This window comes from Erythrolamprus reginae, chromosome 1 (assembly GCF_031021105.1).
Source record: "Erythrolamprus reginae isolate rEryReg1 chromosome 1, rEryReg1.hap1, whole genome shotgun sequence".
NCBI classification, from domain to species: domain Eukaryota; kingdom Metazoa; phylum Chordata; class Lepidosauria; order Squamata; family Dipsadidae; genus Erythrolamprus; species Erythrolamprus reginae.
The window spans coordinates 336,313,648-336,336,535 of record NC_091950.1 but is presented as its reverse complement, the minus strand read 5'-3'; the positions used below and the strand labels follow the sequence as shown (position 1 = coordinate 336,336,535).

At 37.3% G+C, this 22,888-nt stretch overlaps 1 protein-coding gene across 1 annotated transcript in view; it reads left to right on the top strand.

Annotated features, from left to right (window-relative positions):
• The window catches only part of TARBP1 (TAR (HIV-1) RNA binding protein 1), a 46,127-nt gene that overhangs the window by 8,284 nt on the left and 14,955 nt on the right, over positions 1-22,888 (top strand). The window contains 18 exon segments of the mRNA XM_070733973.1: positions 1,228-1,363; positions 1,452-1,548; positions 3,165-3,254; positions 4,578-4,713; positions 5,177-5,270; positions 5,734-5,909; positions 7,220-7,317; positions 9,531-9,692; positions 11,208-11,398; positions 11,800-12,052; positions 12,151-12,339; positions 14,278-14,474; positions 14,698-14,769; positions 15,713-15,833; positions 16,707-16,817; positions 19,476-19,625; positions 19,864-19,950; positions 21,395-21,591. Coding sequence (XP_070590074.1) covers positions 1,228-1,363; positions 1,452-1,548; positions 3,165-3,254; positions 4,578-4,713; positions 5,177-5,270; positions 5,734-5,909; positions 7,220-7,317; positions 9,531-9,692; positions 11,208-11,398; positions 11,800-12,052; positions 12,151-12,339; positions 14,278-14,474; positions 14,698-14,769; positions 15,713-15,833; positions 16,707-16,817; positions 19,476-19,625; positions 19,864-19,950; positions 21,395-21,591 — 2,557 coding nt within the window.

The following is a 22,888-nucleotide window of genomic DNA, read 5'->3' as shown; positions in this document are numbered from 1 at the left end:
ATGTCAGTTCTTTGCTTCAGGATAACTTATTACTACTAACTGCTTTTATTTTTTTTAGATACAAAGTTATCCTGTATATTTATACTGGAAAAATCTGCCTCTTGGACTAGGATTAGAGATTCTATCGATCTGGAGATTACAGTCTAAATTGTGATTGAGAAAATATATTTATTCTTATTTTATTATTATTATTATTTATTAGATTTGTATGCCGCCCCTCTCCGAAGACTCGGGGCGGCTAACAACAATAAAGAAAACAATGTAACAAATCTAATATTAAAAAGTAATCTAAAAAACCCCAATTTAAGAGACCAATCATACAAACAAGCATACCATGTATAAATTCTATAAGCCTAGGGGGAAGGGAAAAAAATTCAATTCCCCCATGCCTGACGACAGAGGTGGGTTTTAAGGAGCTTGTGAAAGGCAAGGAGGGTGGGGGCAACTCTGATATCCGGGGGGAGTTGGTTCCAGAGGGTCGGGGCCGCCACAGAGAAGGCTCTTCTCCTGGGTCCCGCCAAATGACATTGTTTAGTCGACGGGACCCGGAGAAGGCCAACTCTCTGGGATCTAACCAGTTACTGGGATTTGTGCAGCAGAAGGCGGTCCCGGAGATATTCTGGTCCGATGCCATGAAGGGCTTTATAGGTCATAACCAACACTTTGAATTGTGACCGGAAATTGATCGGCAACCAATGCAGACTGTGGAGTGTTGGTGTAACATGGGCATGCCTTGGGAAGCCCATGATTGCTCTCGCAGCTGCATTCTGCACGATCTGAAGTTTCCGAACACTTTTCAAAGGTACCCCATGTAGAGAGCATTACAGTAGTCAAACCTCGAGGTGATGAGGGCATGAGTGACCAGGCGAACCTGGGCAAACGCCCCCCGATATTTACTATTGAAATTAGCTTTATTTTTATTATACTTCATTAAATATATAAATTGGAAAGAAAAATAGGATGGGACATATTGCAAAGGATAAATAAAAAATAAAAAATAGCTTCCTACTTTATTCAATACAGTTACAAATAAAAAGTGCATTAAGCTTTTGATCTGAAATTGTTATGTAGTACTTCTATAATCCTAAACAATTCTAATTGTCAAATACTGGATGATATAGCATGTCTTTTGATCTCAACTAAAAAATCCAAAAGTGGCTTCCATATAGAACTAGACAACACTCTATCTTCAATATGATAACAGTGCTATTTTCTTTCTCTTTAAAGGAAGCTTTTTGTTAAAATTTATTCAGAAGATGAGCAATAGGCACTGGTGCGCTATTCCTGTTTTGTTTCTCTCCATGGCATTGGCACATATACCACCGTGTAGAGCATTGGATAGCAAAGGGCTCCTTGCATTAAGGTGATGTATTGAATTTTGTTTCTGTGAATTTTCTGTATCCTCAGTTCATTGTTTGACTTTTCAAAACATGTATTTGATCCATTTACAGAAAGGTTCTGCAGTGTACTATGATCACACATCAGATTCTTCTACGAGGAGCTGCTCAGTGCTTTCTTCTTAAAGCAGCTATACATTTAATCGATACAGTAAGTATTACTGTATATTTTTAAACAAAATTTTGCTTTAATGTACTGGAAGGAAAAATAAAAAAATCAAATCAACACAGACTATTGAAACCTTTCCATCTCCTTTGGAAACCAAGGCCCCAGAGTATAAAGGAAGAATGGAGAGGCACACACTGCTTGAAGTCCAGTGTGAAGTTTTCACAGTCTGTGTTGATTTGGGGAGCCATGTCATCTGCTGGTGTTGGTCCACTGTGCTTCATTAAGTCAACGCAGCCATCTACCAGGAGATTTTGGAGCACCTCGTGCTTCCTTCGTAGATGAGCTTTATGGAGATGCTGACTTCATTTTCCACCAGGACTTGGCACCTGCCCACACTGCCAAAAGCAGTAAAACCTGGTTCAATGACCGTGGGATTACTGTGCTTTATTGGCCAGCAAACTCGCTTGACCTGAACCCCCATAGAGAATCTATGGGGCATTGCCAAGAGAAAGATGGGATATATGAGACCGAGCAATGCAGAAGAGCTGAAGGCTGCTATTGAAGCATCATGGGTTGTAGCCTATTTGGAATCGGGCTATGTGAGTCATGGGCGGGTACATGCATGTGCGCACAGCTAAACATGTACAAGCAGTGGTGCATATATGTACACATACACACAGTTCAACTTGTGCAAGTTGAGCTGTGTGCATGCATGCATGGCTTGGTTCCCCCTCCCCACCCAGCCTCAAACTATAAAGGTTTGGGACCACTGGTCTCAGGTATGGTACTGAAAGTTGCCAAGAAATGGTACACTTCAATTTGTTCTTCCTGGTATAAAATATGTTATAACCTGGGCTCAGGAAAGTTAATCTGATTGCTGTTTCATTTATATTTATTGTTGTATTGCAATTTGCTTTTCTATGTGAGCATGCAATGAAGAATTGTGCTCCAAAATATATTAGCAATTTGCATGTTGAAATTGAATGTTCATGATAGAAAATATGCTTTTGTGTGTTTGCTCTTTGAAAGTGGCTGTGGAGATTAAGTTGGTTCTTGAACAATTTGGTCTAAAATGCATGCATCAAATATAATTCTAATATTCTAATACATTCTTGGATTATACTTTGTTTCATATTAAAAAAATAGCAAATGGACAAGTAAAGCAAAATACTTTCTTCAGCAACTAAAGGACAGAACTTTTTAAGAGAAAGAGAAGGTGTTCAAGTTGGTTTTTGTAATAGCAAGCACTTAATAAACATTTCTATTAATTTAAAAAGAAGGATATGGTATTATGATAATATGATAATTTTATATTGAGTTTTGGAGCAAAATGTACTAAAATCTACTATCTTCTTTTATAAGATGGCACAAAAATATTTATAAATTTAAATTGGATTGCCTGTTTAAAAAGATAAGATTAATTTAATTTAATTGAGTAAAAGTTCATTACTAAAAAGACTTTGATAAAACTCTGTTGTCAAATGTGGTTAGAATTGATATTTCTTGAAGAAAAATATGGCAAAAAATGAAAAAAAGACAATGCTTCATAGTTAAAAGAAAGGAAACATGCAATATGGAAATATTCTATCTGTTAAAGTGACACTTAATCCAGTATTTACTTCCCAGTATTGTAATAAAGCCTGATTACATTTCTTTAGGAAAAAGTATCACTCTCAGATATTTCAAACTTCATTACGTATCTGAAACTAGAGGAGTCACTAGGAAGAAGAACTGCTTTATGGAGAATGGTGAGAAAAATGAAATCCATTTTGTAACCGAGCAATAACTATTTCCTTTGCGGATTGCTAATCTCATGATGAAGGATTATACCAGTAGTAGAATTCTAATTTTTTTTTACTACCGGTTCTGTGAACGTGGCTTGGTGGGTGTGGCGTGGCGTGGCTTGATGGGTGTGGCAGGAGAAGGATACTGTAAAATCTCCATTCCCATCTCACACCAGGGAAAGGTTACGGCAAAATCCCCATTTCTTTCTGATCAGTTGGGACTCTGGAGGCAGAGAATATATGGGGGCGGGGCCAGTCAGAGGTAGTATTTACCGGTTCTCCGAACTGCTCAATATTTCCGCTACTAGTTCTCCAGAACTGGTCAGAACCTGCTGAACACCTCTCCTGGGTTATATGGTATCAGCACTCTGATCAGAAGCCAATATGCAAAGGACATTTCCCACTATGTAATTGTTCTGTCGGGCTCTCTGGTAGAATCCTCCCAAAAATTCACAGGTACAAATTTCAGACACACACACGTTTGAAAATTCAAAACAATGTTCTTTATAATGAAAATTCACTTAAACTAAGCCCTCTTTTGTTATAGCAAAGAGCACTTGTCTCCAAACAAACTGGTAATTTATACAAGTCCCTTATCAGTCCTGTGATACTTAGCTTGCAGCTGTGAGGCAATTCAAAATCCTTCTTTCACAAAGTGAAACACACTTTGCTCTGGTTTAGTTTCAAAGCAGGGAAAAATCAGCACACAAAAAGTCAAAGTAAAGCAGTCATGAAACACAAAGATCAGATAATCCTCCACAATGGCCAAACCCACAGCCTCACTAATTACCGCAGCCCCACCCAACCACAGGTGGCCTCATTTTCGTTGATAATAATTTCTCAGTTGTTGTTGCCTATGCATCACTCTCCGCATGCGTGGCTGTATCATTAACTCTTGTTCTGAATCCAAGGAGGAGCTAGATAATTGATCTCCTTCTGAGCTGTCTGCCACACTCTCCTCCTCCCTGTCACTCATGTCTTCTTGGTCAGAGGAGCCTTCATCATCATCCACTGGGGGCAAAACAGGCCTGCAGCATGTGGATGTCTCCCCCACATCCACAGTCCTTGGGGCAGGAGCTGGGCCAGAGCTAACCACAACAGTAATTATGCCCATTTGTCCTGTAGATGTACCCACAATGCTAGGTTTATAATTCCCATGCTAACTTTTTAATCTATGATTTAACATTATTCTCCCCATCCCGCTTTTATACTACTATATAATTGTATTTACTGGTTTATAGAAAAATAATACAAGAGATAAAAATGTTTAATTTTTGTTTTGTTCAGCTTTGTGATTGGTTGCATGTAAGTGACAAGTACTTTCAAAAGACTTTAAACTGCGAAGTCCCACAAGATAAAACAGCATTAAGTACTTATGTGCAGCTTCTTGTGGAGGACTATCTTAAAACACCTCTTACCAATTGTAAGTATCATGTAATAAAGTTAAAGTAGATAAACATTTATAAAATAGTTGATTCCTAATAGAAAATGCATTCACCATTGGGGTTATTATAAATTTTCCAAAAATATAATTTTATATAAGAGAAAAATAAACTTACATATTTACAATTACTTGGTTAATAAGTAATCAGAATACTCAAAAGTGAAATTAATATCTCATTGGGTAGCCGTAGTCATTTGCTCATCTTTTAAAAAAAATACATTTGAATATTAAATTTTATGTTTGCAAAACCAAAATAAGAATAAAAATTTCTTGCAGCTTCTCAATATCAATGGATGCAATATTTTTAAAAGTATTTTAAATTCTACGTACAACAGCCTTTATTTTGCACCAGATTGAGGAATTTTTTTTGTGAAATTGTAAACTTTAAAATATACTTTTACCTGTCTAACTTTTCATATTTGAATTTTTTTCTCCATAACAGCAGAAGAATGTCTTCCAGACTGGTTTGATGCTAAACGAGTGGCTACAATGATTCTTGTAGCTGCAGATGTGGAAGAAATAAGGCACACATATAAGTAAGTATAAGATTATTCCATTAGATGCAAAATAGATTAACAAGGACCAATTTAGTCAGAACTCAGGTAAGCTTTCTAATTTAGTAATATATTTGTTTTATTTGGAAATATGTAAAGATTTGTCCTCTCTTTCTGATAGTTGATTGTAACATATTCTTAAAATAGTAGTCTGATTTACAGTATACAGTATATTCAGTGTGTCTCTTTTTTCCATTCTCTTTCTACAAATGATGCCCCTGACTCAGAAACATTGAAACATGCCAAAACTACTAGTGCCTTCTGGTGTTGACACTTCTCAAGATAATAAAACGTAGGCTGCAGTGATTTTTTCCTACTTGTTGCTGTTTGGAAGATATAGGTGTGACTTCAGTGCTATGCGACGCCTTCTGTTTTAGAAAAAGATGTTTTGCTTTCCAGAAGTCATCATAAAACTGATTTTCTTTTTATTGTTTATTTTGTTTAGTGACAACAACAGCGCCGAACGGATTGGCCTGCAGGCTCTCTTAAATCCTCTGCTGGATGTGTTGATGAAACTTGGCACTAATCCCTACATCTCGTCACTGAAAATTAATAAAAGCCTACAACTGGTATTGAAGATAATGCAGACTTGCTCAATCAAAACTTCTAGACCAGAAGTTGGTTAGTGGTACCTTCAGTATGTTAACTTTATTATTCTTGATCCTCTAATTAGAATAAAAACGATAAAGTTTATGAAAATTACTTTAGCCTATTTGAATAAATAGGCACCTAATATTTTGATTAAGTCTTTGCCGTTAGTAATAAAGATGAGGTCGCACAATCACTTCCTTAGTGATCTGATCAGCCATTTCAAAGGCATTCCAGTACCATAAGGCAGTGAATTGGAGTCTGAGGCTTAAGAAAGGCAAATTGTTGATGCCTAAATTTATGGTATTCCAAAATACTAGATCATTTATTGAATCTCATTTATTCACTTCTTTCAGATTCAGCCTCTCTCATCTAAGTAACTCCTTACCCTCACCCATCAAGGCAGGCCAATTTTCTCTTTACTTTTCCTCTTCTTTGCTGTTTTTTTAAAAGATTCATTCATTCATTCGTTCATACATCTAACTTCTAGGCTCAGACTCTTCCCTCTCACCCTTCTGGAGTTTTACAGTTACCATCCTATTCTAACTTGTCATGTCCAATGGAGATTCTCAGTTCATCCAGGTCCCAACAGCGCTTTTTCAAAAGAAGGATGAAAGGGAAGAGTCTGAGAACACTTCCCACCCAAGCATTCCATAAAGTTATTTTAGCAACTCTGAATTATCACACCTGTTAAAATAAGTAAGAATAAAAAGATCCTTTAAAATATATTTTACTTAACAGTTTAAAAATATCTAGTTGAAAGTCTAAAGTTCTAGTACCATTTTTCTTTTAATGGGGAGAAGCATTATTCCTAGATCTGTTTTCTCGCAGTGGTTCTCAACCTTTCTAATGCTGCGACCCCTTAATACAGTTCCTACACCATAAGTCTTTCTCCAAACAGAGCTTTAAGCTGATTGGCAGGAAGGTCAGAGGGACACCCCCACTGTAAATGCCTGATTGGTTGGATTGTAAAAATATGTTCCAAGGCGCCAGAATAAAAGTTTTAGTTCCTAACACCATGGAAATTTGTCTTTTTCCATGGTCTTAGCCGACCCCTGTGTAATGGTCATTCAACCCCCAAAGGGGTCCGTATCCCCAGGTTGAGAACTACTGCTGTAGAGGAGGGACAGATCAGAAGGCTTAAAGAGGGGAAGGGCAAAGGAATTCTACTTTCTAGTTTTTATTTATTATAAAAATGTCAGCAAAACAAGAACTTTCATTTTAGTTTTTGCTCACCTAATTGTATGTTTTAGTTGTTTCAGTGATAAAGTGATCTACATCCAATTTTGCTTTACAAGCAAAAATGTACTCCAAATGTTCTAACGTAATGATTCTTTATATAGATGAAATTATAATATTTATCCAGAAGTCAATTATGCTCGCCACTGAAAGTATTTTGGATTTTCTCCTGAGAAGACTTACTGCAAATGAACTAAATATTGTAAGTATTTAGTGCAGAAACCAGTCTGGCAAACACCTTTAGTAAGTTGTATACTGAAATGAACTTCCTGTATTTTATAGAATATAAGACACACCTTATTTTGGGGGAAGAAAATGGGGGGGGGGGGATCTATCTACCGTGTATTCATCTGGCTAACGTCCTTAGTCTGTTCAGCTTGAGCACATTATTTTATACTGAAAAAAAATCTTCGGATGGAGTATCAATGAAAACAAGCCTGCAAAGACTTAGGGCTGGAAAAGAACTTATTCGTAGGGACTAGGAATGAAAAACTCCTGCAAGCCATGAAGATTGTTAGTACAGTGATACCTCGTCTTACGATCCACTCGTCATACGAACTTTTAGAGATACGAACCCGGGGTTTAAGATTTCTTTGCCTTGTATTAAAAATCCTTTCCGTCTTATGAACCTGAGCCCGAGTCCGTGGGCTCTCTTACTGTGCCTTCGCTCTCGTACTGCGCATGCGCTCTCTGACTGCCGAAGGGATTCCCCTGCCTTGTGACTGTCACCGCCGGGATTTCCCATTTGCTTGCATGGGTATTCCCCGCTGGAATTCCCTGTCCCCTTTTGCTTGCACATGAGGCGGGAAGCTGCCTCATTTCCCTGCCACTTTCCCCTCTAGCCCTCCACTTCCTCTGCTCCCCGCAGCCGCCCCATCCTGCTGCTAAAATCCCCCCCAGCCTGCCGCTTCCTTTGCCCCATCTCGCTGTTAAAATCACCCCTCCAAAAGCTTCCTACACCGCTCCAAATTGCCCCCAAAATTTCCACTCCAAAAGCTTCCTCTCTTGACCCAAATTCCTCAAAAAATGACCACTCCAAAAGCTTCCTATGTTGCTTCAAATTCCTCCAAAAATGACCACTCCAAAAGCTTCCTATGTTGCTTCAAATTCCTCCAAAAATGACCACTCCAAAAGCTTCCTATCTTGCCCCAAATTCCTCCAAAAATCGCCACTCCAAAAGCTTCCTAAGCTACCCCAAATCACTTCCAAAGTCTTCCAAACTCACTCCTTTCAAAATGCCTCGTTTCTCCTTGCTGCCTTTCTTCACTCCATTTGCCTTCGTTAGGACATCAATATGGGTGGCATAGGAAGCGGCTGGAGGGGCGATTTTAGAAGCAATTTGGGGCAAGATAGGAAGCTTTTGGAGTGGTGATTTTTGGAGGAATTTGGGACAAGATAAGAAGCTTTTGGAGTGGCGATTTTTGGAGGAATTTGGGGCAACGTAGGAAGGTTTTGAAGGGGTGATCTTGGGAGAGATTTGGGGTGGCATTAGCCTTCGTTAGGACCTCCATTCCTTGCTTCTCCTCGCTCTCCGTCTCCACTCCGTTAGCCTTCAATTTGTCCACCTGCTGCTCTTTTTTTAAGCCTTATAGTTTGGATTTTCCTAATGGGTTTGCACGCATTATTTGCTTTTACATTGATTCCTATGGGAAGCAATGTTTCATCTTACAAAGTTTTTACCTTACAAACCTCGTCTCGGAACCAATTAAGTTCGTAAGACAAGGTTAGGGCTGGGGGGGAGGGGAAGCTTTGAAAAAGCTACATTCGGAGTATAAGATGCACCCAAATTTCCAGCCTCTTTTAGTTGGGGGGGGGGGGGGGAAAGTATGTCTTATACTCTGAAAAATACGGTATTTGGAAAATTTAAAAAGTCCACAATCATTTATAACAAATAGCAGTTTTCAAATCTTTCTAATCCATAAAATAGTTATAAAAGTATTACATATCCAAATACAATAATTAATGTATATTGATTTATATAATTGACCCTGGCTGATTAGCTATTGTGGTGGAAATATTATGTAATAATATATCCAGAGGTTAATATAAGGAAATTGTTGGTTATATAAAGACTGCTCAAATATGTTTCTTGCTTGCACATCTGTGCATATATCATGAAAAATGAGTGCTCTGCTTGCGTCTCATTGCAAATTAGAAAATCCAGTAAATACAGAGAGGCTTTTCTGTGCCAAAAAAATGCTAGTTGTTATACAAAATGGTAAAGGTTTTGGAAAGGAAAGGCATTACAATATTACAAGGCCACAGTTGCCAATCAGTTAAGAGAGCTTAAAAGAAAAATCTTGTTCAGCATGCATAAATTACTTGTTTAGACAATTATATTAGTATATTGTGCTTATAGCAACGAGCAGACTTTTGTTTTTTTATTATTGCAAAGTAATTTTTGTTTCATTTTAGATGTCACATCTGGAACACTGTAATTTATATCTGCAAGTGTTGTCAGAACTAATGAATTTCTATTCAGCCAAGGAATGGAGAAAAGGACCATTTCTCTGCACTTTTGTCTCATCTTTAATAAATGCTTCTCTTTACAATCTGCAAGAGATACATGATGATGAGGTATTGAGCTTACAATGGCCTAGGTTAAGAATGAGCCAAAGCTTGCATCTACAGTAGTACTTCTAGATACGAGCTGCTCCACATGCGAGTATTCCAAGTTACGAGCCGCGACACGAGTGAAATTTCTGTTCGACACCCGAGCTCAAATTCGGGATACGAGCCGAGCTTCCACTAGGTGGCGCAAGAATCTCCTTGCTTCCAGTTATCTCGGCGCGAAAAGCAAAGTCTAAAGGCATTCGTTCGAGATGCGAGTTGATCGACTTACGAGCTTGGGTCTGGAACGAATTAAACTCGTATGTCAAGGTACCACTGTATTGGATTTTCCCTGTTGATGCCGAGGGAGATGCTACCACATCTGTATTATTTATTGGTTTAGTATTGGCCCCAATAATAATAAACCCTAAACAATGTCTGCTAACTAGAAAAAAGTTTGTCACACATAAAAAGGAAGAGGGCTTCAACTTAATAGGCTTAATACCCATCCACCCCAATGCCTCCCATTCCTGCAGACATGACTGATGAAGTCACATAGAACCAGTATATTAAGTCTTAGAAAACCCCAGAAACAGCTGTTCTTGAATAGCACCATCAGTCAGAATCAGCTGGTTGCACATGGTGAATAAATCAAAATAGGCACAGGCAGGGCTGGGCTGCCAGCCAGAATCGCTCAATTGGGCTCGCTGCTGCGGCTCGTGAGTACTTGCAGGGCCAGCGCGATTTTCCTTCTGCACCTGTGGAGATAGCAAAATCACGCACGGAGCCGCAGGTATGCCCATGTTTCGGCAAGATTTTTTTTGCTTCAACGCATGCCGAAACACAGGCGCACCTGCGGCTCCGTGCACAATGTTAAACTAAACTTAAATACTCTGTTAAACAATTGTAGATCACTAATGGGTCAGAAACATTAAAATAGTGAAAATAACATTGCACCATAAACTAAGCAATTCTCTTGTGTTTTCACTTACTGCATGGGAGATGCTTTTGAGTTGCCAGAGGAACAAATAAAGTTTTCACATTGCAGTGTTGTGGCAATACAAAAAATAGAAAACAAGTTAATGTTATGAAATAGATAAGATGATATTGCTATGGCTAATAAAGCTGGATGGTTATCATGATTTCTGGTATTAAAAGTATGTACAAATGACTTTAGGCTTGCTTTTTTTTCTTGATTGTACATAACTTGAATTGTTGGAAGAAATAGGATGGATCAGGAATTGTATTCAGTAGACTTTTGCTAATCAACCTGAGATAAATTAATCATAATAATTGTTAAAACCAAATGTGTTTGGGGAAGAACGAAGCTTGATAAGATTCTTACCTTTATCCCATTTGCCAGATTAAGAAAGCTAAGAGTTTTAACTTTTTGTTTATCCAAGAAGGAAATGTTACCTATTGTATGTTTCAATTAGTTTATTAGAACAAATTTCCCTGTTGTTCAAATTAGTACATATTTTACAGTTTGTTTGTTTTTTTTAAAAAGCAGCACAACCAAACCATTGTATTTACGCTTCCTAGGACATAAAACTTGAAAAACAGATTCAGAAAGTAGTAAGTTTGGCAGCATTAAGGGTTGTTTGTGAAATTATGGATCAGAAACCAGACCTTCAACTTCAGTTTCTACCAGCTGTTGACTCTTTTAAAACAGCTATTTTGAACACCCAACTTAATCATGTATTAAAGAAACCTAACAACATGGAACAAAATAGGTACTGTACATATATTGCTCAACATTTTTTTCTACTGAAATATTTTTTATTATATTAGTAATGGTCTACCTTTTAAAGTCTACCTTAACAATCAAAATATTTTATAGATGTTTTTATGACTTTCTAATTATTGGTGGCTAGCTATTATTCCTTTTAGGGCTTAATTAAAACCTGAGAAAACTTATGTAAATATGTGTTCTTCTAAATGTAGGTTTGGCAGATTGCACTAATACAGAAATTGCTATTTCTGTTTCTTTTACTTGTTATTGTACATAATAATATATAATAATTTATATATTACTAAAATATATTACTAATTAAATATTAGTATATAAAATATATTGCTAAAATATATTACTAATTTATATATTACTAAAATTTACTCAACATTTTTTTTACAGTTCAGTTGAAGAAGCAACATCTCATGAAGGATGGGGGAAAATTGTAGCATGTTACATACATGACCAGTGGGTTTGTCTTCATTTTGTTCTCAACAATTATCAAAATCCTCCCAAGGACAAACATTTAGAACAACATTTTTATGATGTTCAGGACTACAAAAGAATGTTACAGTCGGCACTAGAAGCAATAATGATTCTTCCTTCTGACCATGTTTTACCAGTTTTTCACTGCATGAAAATATTTGTTTCCAAGGTAATTCCTACAAAACAATGCAAAACAATGCAGGATTTTATGATGTATTTTAAATTTGGTCTTGTCTTGAACTGAATGTGATTTCTGCTTGCCTTTAGCTTATGGAATCTTCTGAATCTCTATGCATAGAAGCTTTTGAAATGTCATGGAAAATAATATTTTCTCTTAGCAACACACAACTGATATTTTGGCCTAATTTAAAAGCTTTTATTCAACTTGTGTTTGATCCTGAAATTCTTGTTACCGCTGCCAAGTTCAAGAGCAAAGCATACCTAAATATAAAAGAGGTGAAATATTTTAAACTGCTGTTGTGTCTTGTATATTTTTAATTACTGAATTTAGATGAACCTGTACAGACTAAAACTGAAACATGGAAGCATCTTTTTGCTTCTCTTTTCCTCAGCTTTTCCTAAGGAAGCCTCTGATTTACCAGGAAATGATAGGTACCAGTTTCATATCAAGCCAAAATACTGAACATCATATTTCATAGACATTAAATGTAACAATATACATTTATTTAATCATAATTTTAAACAAGGCATTTTTAATGCAAGCAAGCACTGAAACAATAAAATATAAACTAAAAATATCCAGACATTCCAACATTAGAAAACACCTAAAATTATTAATTTGAAACTGCAAGAATTTATAGAGAGCTCACCTTCATTTGGAATATAAAAAGTGTCTATGAACTGATTATTTATTAATTTTTATGCTGCCCATTAAAATATGAAAAGTGTCCAGTTACATGTAGTTCTTAACTTATAGCCACAATTAAAACTGGAATCTTGGTTGCTGGTTGTTTAGTGAGATGCTCATAATGACTACAATCACACCAGTCCTGGTTGCAGTCAGTAAGCTATCTCCTGGGTTATTAAGTAGAAAGAGCCAAAAAGCTATGGGAGATGCTTCAAGAACAGAGCTGAAGTCTTTAATATGAAAAAAAGATACCCCTGCATTCCATCCTTCTCTGCTTGCAATCTTTCTTGCTGGCTTCTCAATTGACTTTCTGGGGGAGCCAACAGAGAAGATTGCCGATTGTATGACATGTTTGTGGGGCACTTGGCAACCAGTTGTAAATACAAGTCATTGACCAAGCACCCAAAATGCAGTGAAGGAGGGTTGGGGGAAGGAGAGGCAGCTTGATGTTTTATGTTATGGGAAGTAAAGCACTCTCTGAGGCCATTGTAGCTTTGAACTGTCATTAAACAATCAATTGTAAGTTGAGGACTAACTAAATCCTATCTCAACCAGTATAATACTTTCCCCAAATCTCTATTTAAAGTTGCATCAAGTTTACATAAAATATATATCCCTGGGATGAATTAATCTTAGAAAACTTTTTAAACATTGAAAACACTTGTACATACCCAATTCTTTACTTTGAAATAACTCCTAGTATATATTACTTCCTCAGTTTTTGTTTTATATTCTTTAGTAAAATAGTACTAATCCAAATTGGACTGAGGTTTACAGTTAATGATTTATGCTGGGAATATTTATATTTCCTCTCTTAAAGAGAGAATTTGTCCATGATAGCTAGAGAAGTTACTTATTGAAATTGTCAAAAAAATAAGAGTGTAGGAAGAAAATATACCATTACTCCAATGATATCAAGCAAAGTTTAATTTCTTAACTTAATCTGCTATAATAGATTAATATATAACAATGAAAAGAAGGCTTACTTATTTTAAGAAGGTCCAAAAATAATGTCTTTTGGGAAATCGTTCAATGTCAGTCAAGCAGATTTCATTTCAAATAATTGAACTCCTCTTCCACTTTTTAACTCAACTTTTACAAATGTGGACTAGAGCAGGGGTCCTTAGCCCCCAGGCCGTGGCTCACTACTGGGCCATGGCCTGTTCGCAATCGGGCTACACGAATGGCAGGCCTGCTCACATGCATGCCTGCGCAGCTCAACTTGTGTGAGAAGTGGGCTCATGCACGTGCACACATGCATGCAACTCAACTTGCACAAGTTGAATTGCACACATGTGCATATGCTTTGCCCGCTGCTCATGCGGCCCTGCCATCCCTAGGACGCGTAGCCACAAAGATTGGGAACTGCTGCACTAGAAGTTACCCAATACTAGTTTAGAGGAGGTCTGGATAACTACAAGAGGGAAGGGGAATCTCTCTGTTTGACTATTTCATATCTACATGAAATACAATTTATGCATTTTATTTTGTTTTACAGTCAATTACGTTTTCCTCCCTTCTCTCAGATTATATTTCAAATGATTGAACTTTCATCTACCAAGACTGGAATCTTTAATGTTCTAGTAAGCCATTGCTGTCAGTCTTGGCTGTTTCCTCCTGATGAAATAACTACTGTGGAAAATGCCTTTTCAAATGCTGGCAACTACATTGAACTCCTTATTGAGGCTTGCTTGTTTGGAACTATTTTCAGGCGTGATCAAAGGTAAAAACCAGAGCAAAATAAAAACCACATTATGTACGCTTGTTTCTCATTGTCTATCTTTATGCAGACTCCTGCTATTCTCAGGAATAAAATATCCCAACACGTTGTATTTGTTTTGCTGCGCACTTTTGTGAATTAATAGCATAATCAATAATAAATTATTAAGTTAACAATATTTTAATTTCCTTTCTGTGCTTGTTTTAAAATGTAAATTAATTTCAAGACTCGTTCAGGAGGTGTACGCCTTTGTTGAAAATCTTGGAGGTCAATGTGCAGCAAATGTTGTTACAGAAAGGTCAGTATCAACTTGTTTTATAATAGTTTATATTAATTATATGTATAGTATTTTCATAGGGTATAATTTGACAGCACCTCTTTCCCAATATCCCTTTGCCCACTTTTAATTTTAATATGGGGTTTTAATTGATTAAACTTAAGCCCAATATTGTACATTTGTGAAAACTGATATAGTACATTCTGTTACCAAGTCCATTTACTAAAAATTCTAAATTCAGACAACAATAATATGAAAGTTAAATATGTTTAATTCTAGACTGCTAAGAGGTTACCATGAAAAGTGTGAGGCAGTAATAATTGTTCTCTAGGTTTTTGAACGCTAACTTCAGAATCAAAAAAGCTGCCCAGTCATTTCCATGAATTCCTTACAGAACTAAAGAGACTTCACAGGGAAAAAAGTAGTCAAAATCAAAATAGATACGCTGGATTCCTTTGAATTCACCTAAGATAGATTTGATAGGATCAAGACTTTGTGACATGAATGGAATGCTGATCTAATCATATTGTTTTAGTTTTTGTCTTACCTAAAAAGGATACTGAAGTTTATTCATTGGCATCTTTTGTTTCAATCTTAATATGGAGACAATCTGTCTTTTTTGTTTTCATAAAGAAATATGAGAGGGAGGGAAGGAGGGAGGGAGGGAGAGAGCAAGGGAGGAAAGGGGAGATGGGAAGAGGGAGGAGGGAAGAGGAGGAGAGATTGATTCATGGCTAAGACAGAATTTAAACTGAGTCCCAGTTTGTAGCCTGGAGCCTCAACCACTAGACCAAACCAGCTCTCCTTAAATACGTAGGAATAAAGAGAATATGTGTTTTCATGATATCATAGTAAACCATATGTACGTTTGTTTGTGGTTGCTGAATAAATTTAAATGTATAACAATATTTCAGAAAGCATAAAAGTTAATTCTCATATATAACTACCATAATATATATTACAGTAAGAACAGAGATGACCATTATGTGCGAGTTTGTGCTATCAAATTTATCTGCTTGCTGGATGAATCAAACAAGCAGCACAAGAAATTTATAGCAGATTTTGTCATGAAACTACTTGATAAAGTAAGAATATGCTTATAGTGCTCTCTCTATTAAAAACAGTCATATGAACAGGAATGTTATTGGATTGCCATTTTCCTAAGCATCACCTTTGCTTCTGCTTCTTAAAATAGGGGTAAAGAGTGGGCCTTGGGTGGACTGTTGGGCAGATCTCAATTTTGGATGATTTTTCATTGATTCCCAGCCATTCTCCATAGTGGGTGGAGCTAACCTCCAAGAATGGGAAGATACCTTCCCTACAGCCAATAAGGGCTGAGTCTGACCTTTGACATATTTGCCCTGTTGCCTTGATTCCCCCTCTTTTGACTCAGTCCTTTGGCTAGGACAACCATTTTGCATGTTTTCTCCTCTTCAGAAAGAAGAATTAGGCCCTGTATGACTACAGAATTGGGAGGAAGATAGAACTTGCATAAGATGAGTAGCATCTTGGTTTGGCAGAGAGACAATAAGGAAAGGCTGCTTGGTGGGGGAATTGTTTCTCAGATATTACTAGGAGAAGGTCTGTCACGAAACATGGCTGTGGAAACGTACTAGCAAGGCTCTGTGATTTTTAGCAGAAGAGGAAACTCATTCCCAGTCGACAGCCTTCTGTGTTCTCCCACTGCCACCCTACGTTCATCATCATGCCCTACCAGTGAGCCTCATTTTTTGACTCCCAACTGGCAGCCTCAGCCTGCCTTGGTTCGTTTCATGCTGATAAACAATTATTACATTCCATAGCACGTTTTATAGTTTGCATGCTGTTTTAACAGTATCATAAAATAAAGCACAATTTTAACATTTGTTACTTCAGTCAATTCTTTTCATACATGAGATGTTTTATAACATTTTTTGTTGGACTGAAATTAGAAGTATTCATATTTATATTCTTTGCAGGGTGAATTAATGTCCAAATCAAAAGTCCGCTATTATGTGAACTCCTTACAACACAGAATTGAAAATCGCCTGTGGCAGACCTTGTTAGTTCTGTTTCCAAAACTTGATGAGGTATGGCTCACGTTGAACTTGTGGTTATTAAAGTAGTGTTACCAGTTATACAATGGATATGTAGTACTATAAGTATCTAAGACTCTTCTGTGATTTCTTCTGAGAATAAATTCATGTCGTACCTATTGTTTCATAAATAGTTATGTTGCCATCTGAAATTGAGATAACGGGATCTTCTTTCAATCAATCATCTAATCTTTCTTGTAGAATTCTTCCCTACCTCATATTGTACTTTGAGGATGATCATAATCTTCAACTGTTTTATCGATTTGAATTCATTTATTAGACTTATATCCCATCTTTCATCCTGGAATCTGATTTCAAAGTAGCGAATAGAATAGAATAGAATAGAATAGAATTTTATTGGCCAGATGTGATTGGACACACAAGGAATTTGTCTTGGTGCATATGCTCTCAATGTCCATCAAAGAAATGTTTGTCAAGTATCATAAGGTACAACACTTAATGATAAACAACAAGGCTATAGTGATAAAGTCATTAGTGGGAAGAGATGGGTGATGGGAATGATGAGAAGATTAATAGTAGTGCAAACTTAGTAAATAGTTTGACAGCGTTGACAGAATTATTTGTTTAGCAGAGTGATAGCGTTCAGGAAAAAACTTCTTGTGTCTAGTTGTTCTGATGTTCAGTGCTTTATTTATTTATTTATTTATTCATTCATTCATTCATTCATTTATTTGAAGGAAGGAGTTGAAGGAGTTTGTGTCTGGGCTGTGAGGTATCTATAAATATTTTCACAGCCTTCTTTTTGACTCGTGCAGTATATAGGTCTTCAATGGAAGGCAGGTTGGTAGCATCTGTTTTTTCTGCAGTTCTGATTATCCTCTGAAGTCTGTGTCTGTCTTGTTGGGCTGGAGAACCAAACCAGACAGTTACAGAGGTGCAGATGACAGACTCAATAATTCCTCTGTAGAACTGTATCAGCAGCTCCTTGGCAGTTTGAGTTTCCTGAGTTGACACAGAAAGAACATTCTTTGGTGTGCTTTTTTGATGACATTTTTGATGTCAGGTGTCCATTTTAGATTTTGCAATATGGTAGAACCTAGAAATTTGAAGGTTGATACTGATACTGTTGATACATAGCATTCTCTCCTCCAATTTATCCCCTCAACAACCCTAAAGGGTTAATTGGAATAAGATTAACTATTAAGATTAACTAATGACTAACACAAATCACCTAGTGTGTTTCCATGGTTGAGAGTAGATTTCAATGAGTCTTTCAAAAATCTACCCTCAACCTGAGTCCTTCGGGATTGGGTGGCATAGAAGTTGAATAAAATAAAATAAAATTAATTAATTAATTAATTAATTCAATCAATCAATCAATCAATCAATCAATCAATCAATCAGGGCTTCTTTGGCCCTGATCCAACAGTATAACCACCCCAGAGTGAGTTCTGGCTGAACTCACTCTTTCTATATTAGGCCTTTCTATATTTCACTGTGATCTGTGTTCTGATTATTGGCTGGGTTATAATGTGCCTGTCCTATTCAATTCGAAGTTGTGTTCTCATGTGTAACAATTTTGCTTTCATGGAGGGAAGGCCAAACACACCTTGCCCGAACTTCAAGCCTCTACAAAAATGGCTGCTAGTTCATAATTTTTGGTAGGATAGAATCATAATGATTAAAGGCATGAGAAATAAGTATGACAATTTCACTCAGTTGAATTTACTTTTCGACTTAGCAGTTTGGAATAATGTTTTGTTCTATAAAAACAAAATATGTGATCCTCTGCTTAGAATGACAGTGACCCTCTGTGGAGAAGAAGCTTAAATTTAGATTGTATAATTATAGTGGGTATAGTGCAAGGGTCTGCTAGAAAAATATTGTTTTTTAAATAAGTGTGCCATCTAGAAAGAGAAAAACAGAATAATCCCAGTGACCGATTAGGTCCCACAGAGTCGGCCTTCTCCGGGTCCCGTCAACTAAACAATGTCGGTTGGCGGGCCCCAGGGGAAGAGCCTTCTCTGTGGCAGCCCCGACTCTCTGGAACTAGCTCCCCCCAGAGATTAGAACTGCCCCTACCCTCCTTGCCTTTCGTAAACTCCTCAAAACCCACCTTTGTCGTCAGGCATGGGGGAATTGAGATATCTCCCCTGGGCCTATATAATTTATGTGTGGTATGTTTGTAGGTATGTCTGCTTAAAAAAGGGGTTTTCTTAACTACTTTAAATTTTAAATTGTAAATTATTAGATTTGTTATGAATTGTTTTATTATGTTGTGAGCCGCCCCGAGTCTACGGAAAGGGGCAGCATACAAATCTAATAAATAAATAAACCCCCTGATCAGGCAGAAAACTCTATGCCACTTCAGAAGAAATATCAAGGAAAGCAGCTGCACATGGGGGAACACATATAATATGTTAGTTTATATTGACTAGGCACAAGGAGATCCTGGTTCTAGATGAGCCAACATAGCAACAGACTTCACATGGTGGTGATCAGAAAATTATTAGAAGTCAATACTTGGGACATAATTATATCTTATTTATTTGTCACATTTACACATAGATCCATCTCACACAGTGTCATAAATCTTAAACTGAAAGAAAAGCAGGATATCAATTGAATAAATAAAATATGATGAAGTCATCTGTTAATTGTAACTGATTTGGTTCCTGATATTTTATTTAGGATCTTTTATCAAGAATCGTTGACAGGATTTTCCTAGCTGGACATAATAATAATCAGGCTTCAGTAAAGTACTTAATAGAGTGGAATATCATTCTGATTTTGCACAAGTTTCCTCATTATCTTCAAAAATTCTGGAATTGCTTTAATTATGTAAGTAACTACATATGAAGGTATGATTGCAGTAGAAATAAAGATGGAATTGTTTTTATAAAAATTGCATTTAAGATTGTTAGAAATTATAGTCCATTGAGCAGTCGTTGTTATTATTGAAAATATATGCTGCATCAGAATAAATGTAATTAGGATTCAGTATTAGGAAGACGAGAATGATTTTTATATGTTTACAAACTGAGAAATAATTGAGATTAATACAGGACTTATTTTTCAGGATGAAGATAAATTTAAAACTAGCATTTGCACATTTTTAGCAGTCCTGTCACATTTTGACATAATTCTCCAGAATACACGTGAAAAAGTAAGTGCTTTCATTTGAAACTAAAGAAGTTGGTTATAGAAAATAAATTCTGTTACCTACTCTTGGTATCATCCAGATGAGACTTATTATTGTACGTTTATATGAAGTTTTCCTTGAACATCTTTAAACCCATCAAAGATATGTTTGGCCTCAACATCTAATCTAGTATCCTGTTTCCTTCAGGGACCAAATAACATAGGAAAACGCCCTGTGTCAGTCAGTAAATTTGATAAACAACTAGTAAAGAGACAACATAGGGCCATCTTAGATAGCACCAGGGCAACCAAATCCTTTACTAATTTGTTTAATTAATTTAAATTAATAAAACTTTAAAGCTCTAATTCATTGCCTCTTAGTACATCTATTATGTTTGCGCTAATGCAAACAAATTATTTCCTTTGGCCGATAGAAAATATGGTATGTATACTGCTCAAAAAAATAAAGGGAAGACTCAAATTAAGACATCCTAGATCTGAATGAATGAAATATTCTCATTGAATACTTTGTTCTGTACAAAGTAAAATAGAAATTGATTGTCAATCAGTGTTGCTTCCTAAGTGGACAGTTTGATTTCACAGAAGTTTGATTTACTTGGAGCTATATTATGTTGCTTAAGTATTCCCTTTATTTTTTTGAGCAGTGTACATGTTAAGTGATATGAAGCATTTAACTTTGTTGTGTAAATCCAACATTTAATGTGTTTTTTCTCTCCCCCATCACCCCGACATCATATATCCTAGTATCTCAAGTACAGTGGTACCTCTACTTAAGAATGCCTCTACTTAATAACTTTTCTAGATAAGAACCGGGTGTTCAGATTTTTTTGCCTCTTCTTAAGAACCATTTTCTTCTTAAGAACCCGAGCCCAGAAAAATTTCCCAGGAAATTTGAGAGCGGCACGAAGGCCCGGCCAGTTTCCTGCCATTCCCCCTTTAATCCTGGCCATCTCGGGCTTTTCTGGGCTGCCAGAGGAGCCTTTCGGTGGTGCTTAAGGAGGCTTTGGCAGCCCAGAGCGAACAAAGCATTTTCCTTTCTCTGGGCGCTTGGAGAGGGAATAAACCTCTGCCAGCACCCAGAGAAAAGAAATGCTCCCTTCGCTCTGGGCAGCAACTGTCCTCCTCTTCTTCTTCTTCCTCCTCCTCCCACCCAAATTCCGAGCTTCTATTTCTTTCCTAATGGGTTTGTACGCATTATTTGCTTTTACATTGATTCTTATGGGAAAAATTGCTTCTACTTCCAAACTTTTCTACTTAAGAACCTGGTCAAGGAACAAATTAAGTAGAGGTACCACTGTACTTAGGACTTTTAAAGAGAATATTAATGTATTCGATTTTTACAGGGTCAGTTCATCTAGATTTATGGCAATTTGTATGAATTCTATTTTTTGTATCTTCCTACTTTGCTGAGTAAAGTCAAAGATTAAAGTATGTTTCCCTCTCTCTAGATATCAGCCTTGAAGAAAGCGCTAATTGTTGTCCTACAGTGGTGCTTCCATCACAATTTCAGTATTCGGCTTTATGCTTTGATTGCACTTAAAAAAATTTGGGGAATGTGCAAAGCATCACATGTGAACGATTTTGATACTTTATCTTCAGTTATTGAATGTAGTCTAAATCAAGTGGAACTCATGCATGGCACAGGGTTAGTAGTGCAAAGTCTTTGTTGCCATGAAATGGTAAAAATACTTTTTAATGATTCCTAGATAAGTTCGAGTAATTTGGTAATGATAACCTCTTGTCTCAAGCACATCCAAAGAAATTACAGTGCCATCATAAACAAGATTTAGAATTAAGTCCCATAGAGGGCACTGTATCTCAACTTTGAGGAATTATATTTATCTTTGGATTTTAAATTCCTTAGGATGCTCACAGACCTTAAATATGTTATGTATCATCTTTGGTAACCTTCTGACAAGCAAAGTCAATGAGTAAGCTAGATTCACTTAACTATCATGTTACTAACTTAATAACTGCAGTGATTCGTTTAACGACTGTGTCAAAATTAACTTAAGAACTGTCTTGCTTATCATTGAAAATTTTGTGCTCAATGGCGATCATAAGTCTACCTGTACCCATAATGGAATTGATATCATAGCAGAATTGAGCCACAGTGACCCCCAATATAATGATTAATTCTCCACTGCTTCTGGAAGGAGAGTCCAGGATGGGTTAACCCTCAATCTTATTGGTTGAGACTGAGTTATAAATTAACATGTTAATTAGGCACCGCCCCTTGCCTGCCCCCAAGGGTTCAGTTTTTAAAACTCAGTCATTGGGAAGAGACATATGAGTTTAACTTGCTAAGATTTTTCATAGTATAAATGTTTAATAGTTAATAAATGTTTAATATAACATGTTTTTTCTTGTCTTTCTTTACTGTTTTTCAGATGCTGTCTACAAAGGACGGGGTCGCTGCCCTCCGCGGGCACCACCCCCATCATTGGCCCCTATGGAACCTCTTCCCTCAGAGGGTACTGTTTCGGAAGGGGGATCCAGCCCTAGGTCACTGACCTCAGCGGTCAGACCTGGCTGCAGCCGAAGGTGGGGGGGTCCGCCCCCCCCCACTGGGAGGTTGACGGAAGCAAGGCTACCAGATAAGGAGCCGGATGGATCCGTAAAAAGGCTTGCCGCTGCAGCGCGCCGAGGAGGCGGAACGCGCCGATCATATGTTTGGCGGCTCGGAATGCTGCCGCGGCGACCGCCGTTTGAGTGCCGAGGCTGCCCTTCACAGAGAGGCGCGCGAGAGCGCTAAGGGAGCCATATGGCCGGCGGTTTATCAGAGGCCGCTCGCGCGCAGGTGCAAGCGCGCAGGGCATCCTGTCAGTTAGCCCCAAGTTGAGGAGCGGCTCCCCGTGCATTAGGGGAATGTCTATTGCCGCAGCGGCTGACAGGGATGCGGGCTCGGGAGCCTCAGGTGTCCTGACAGCCACACTGAACCG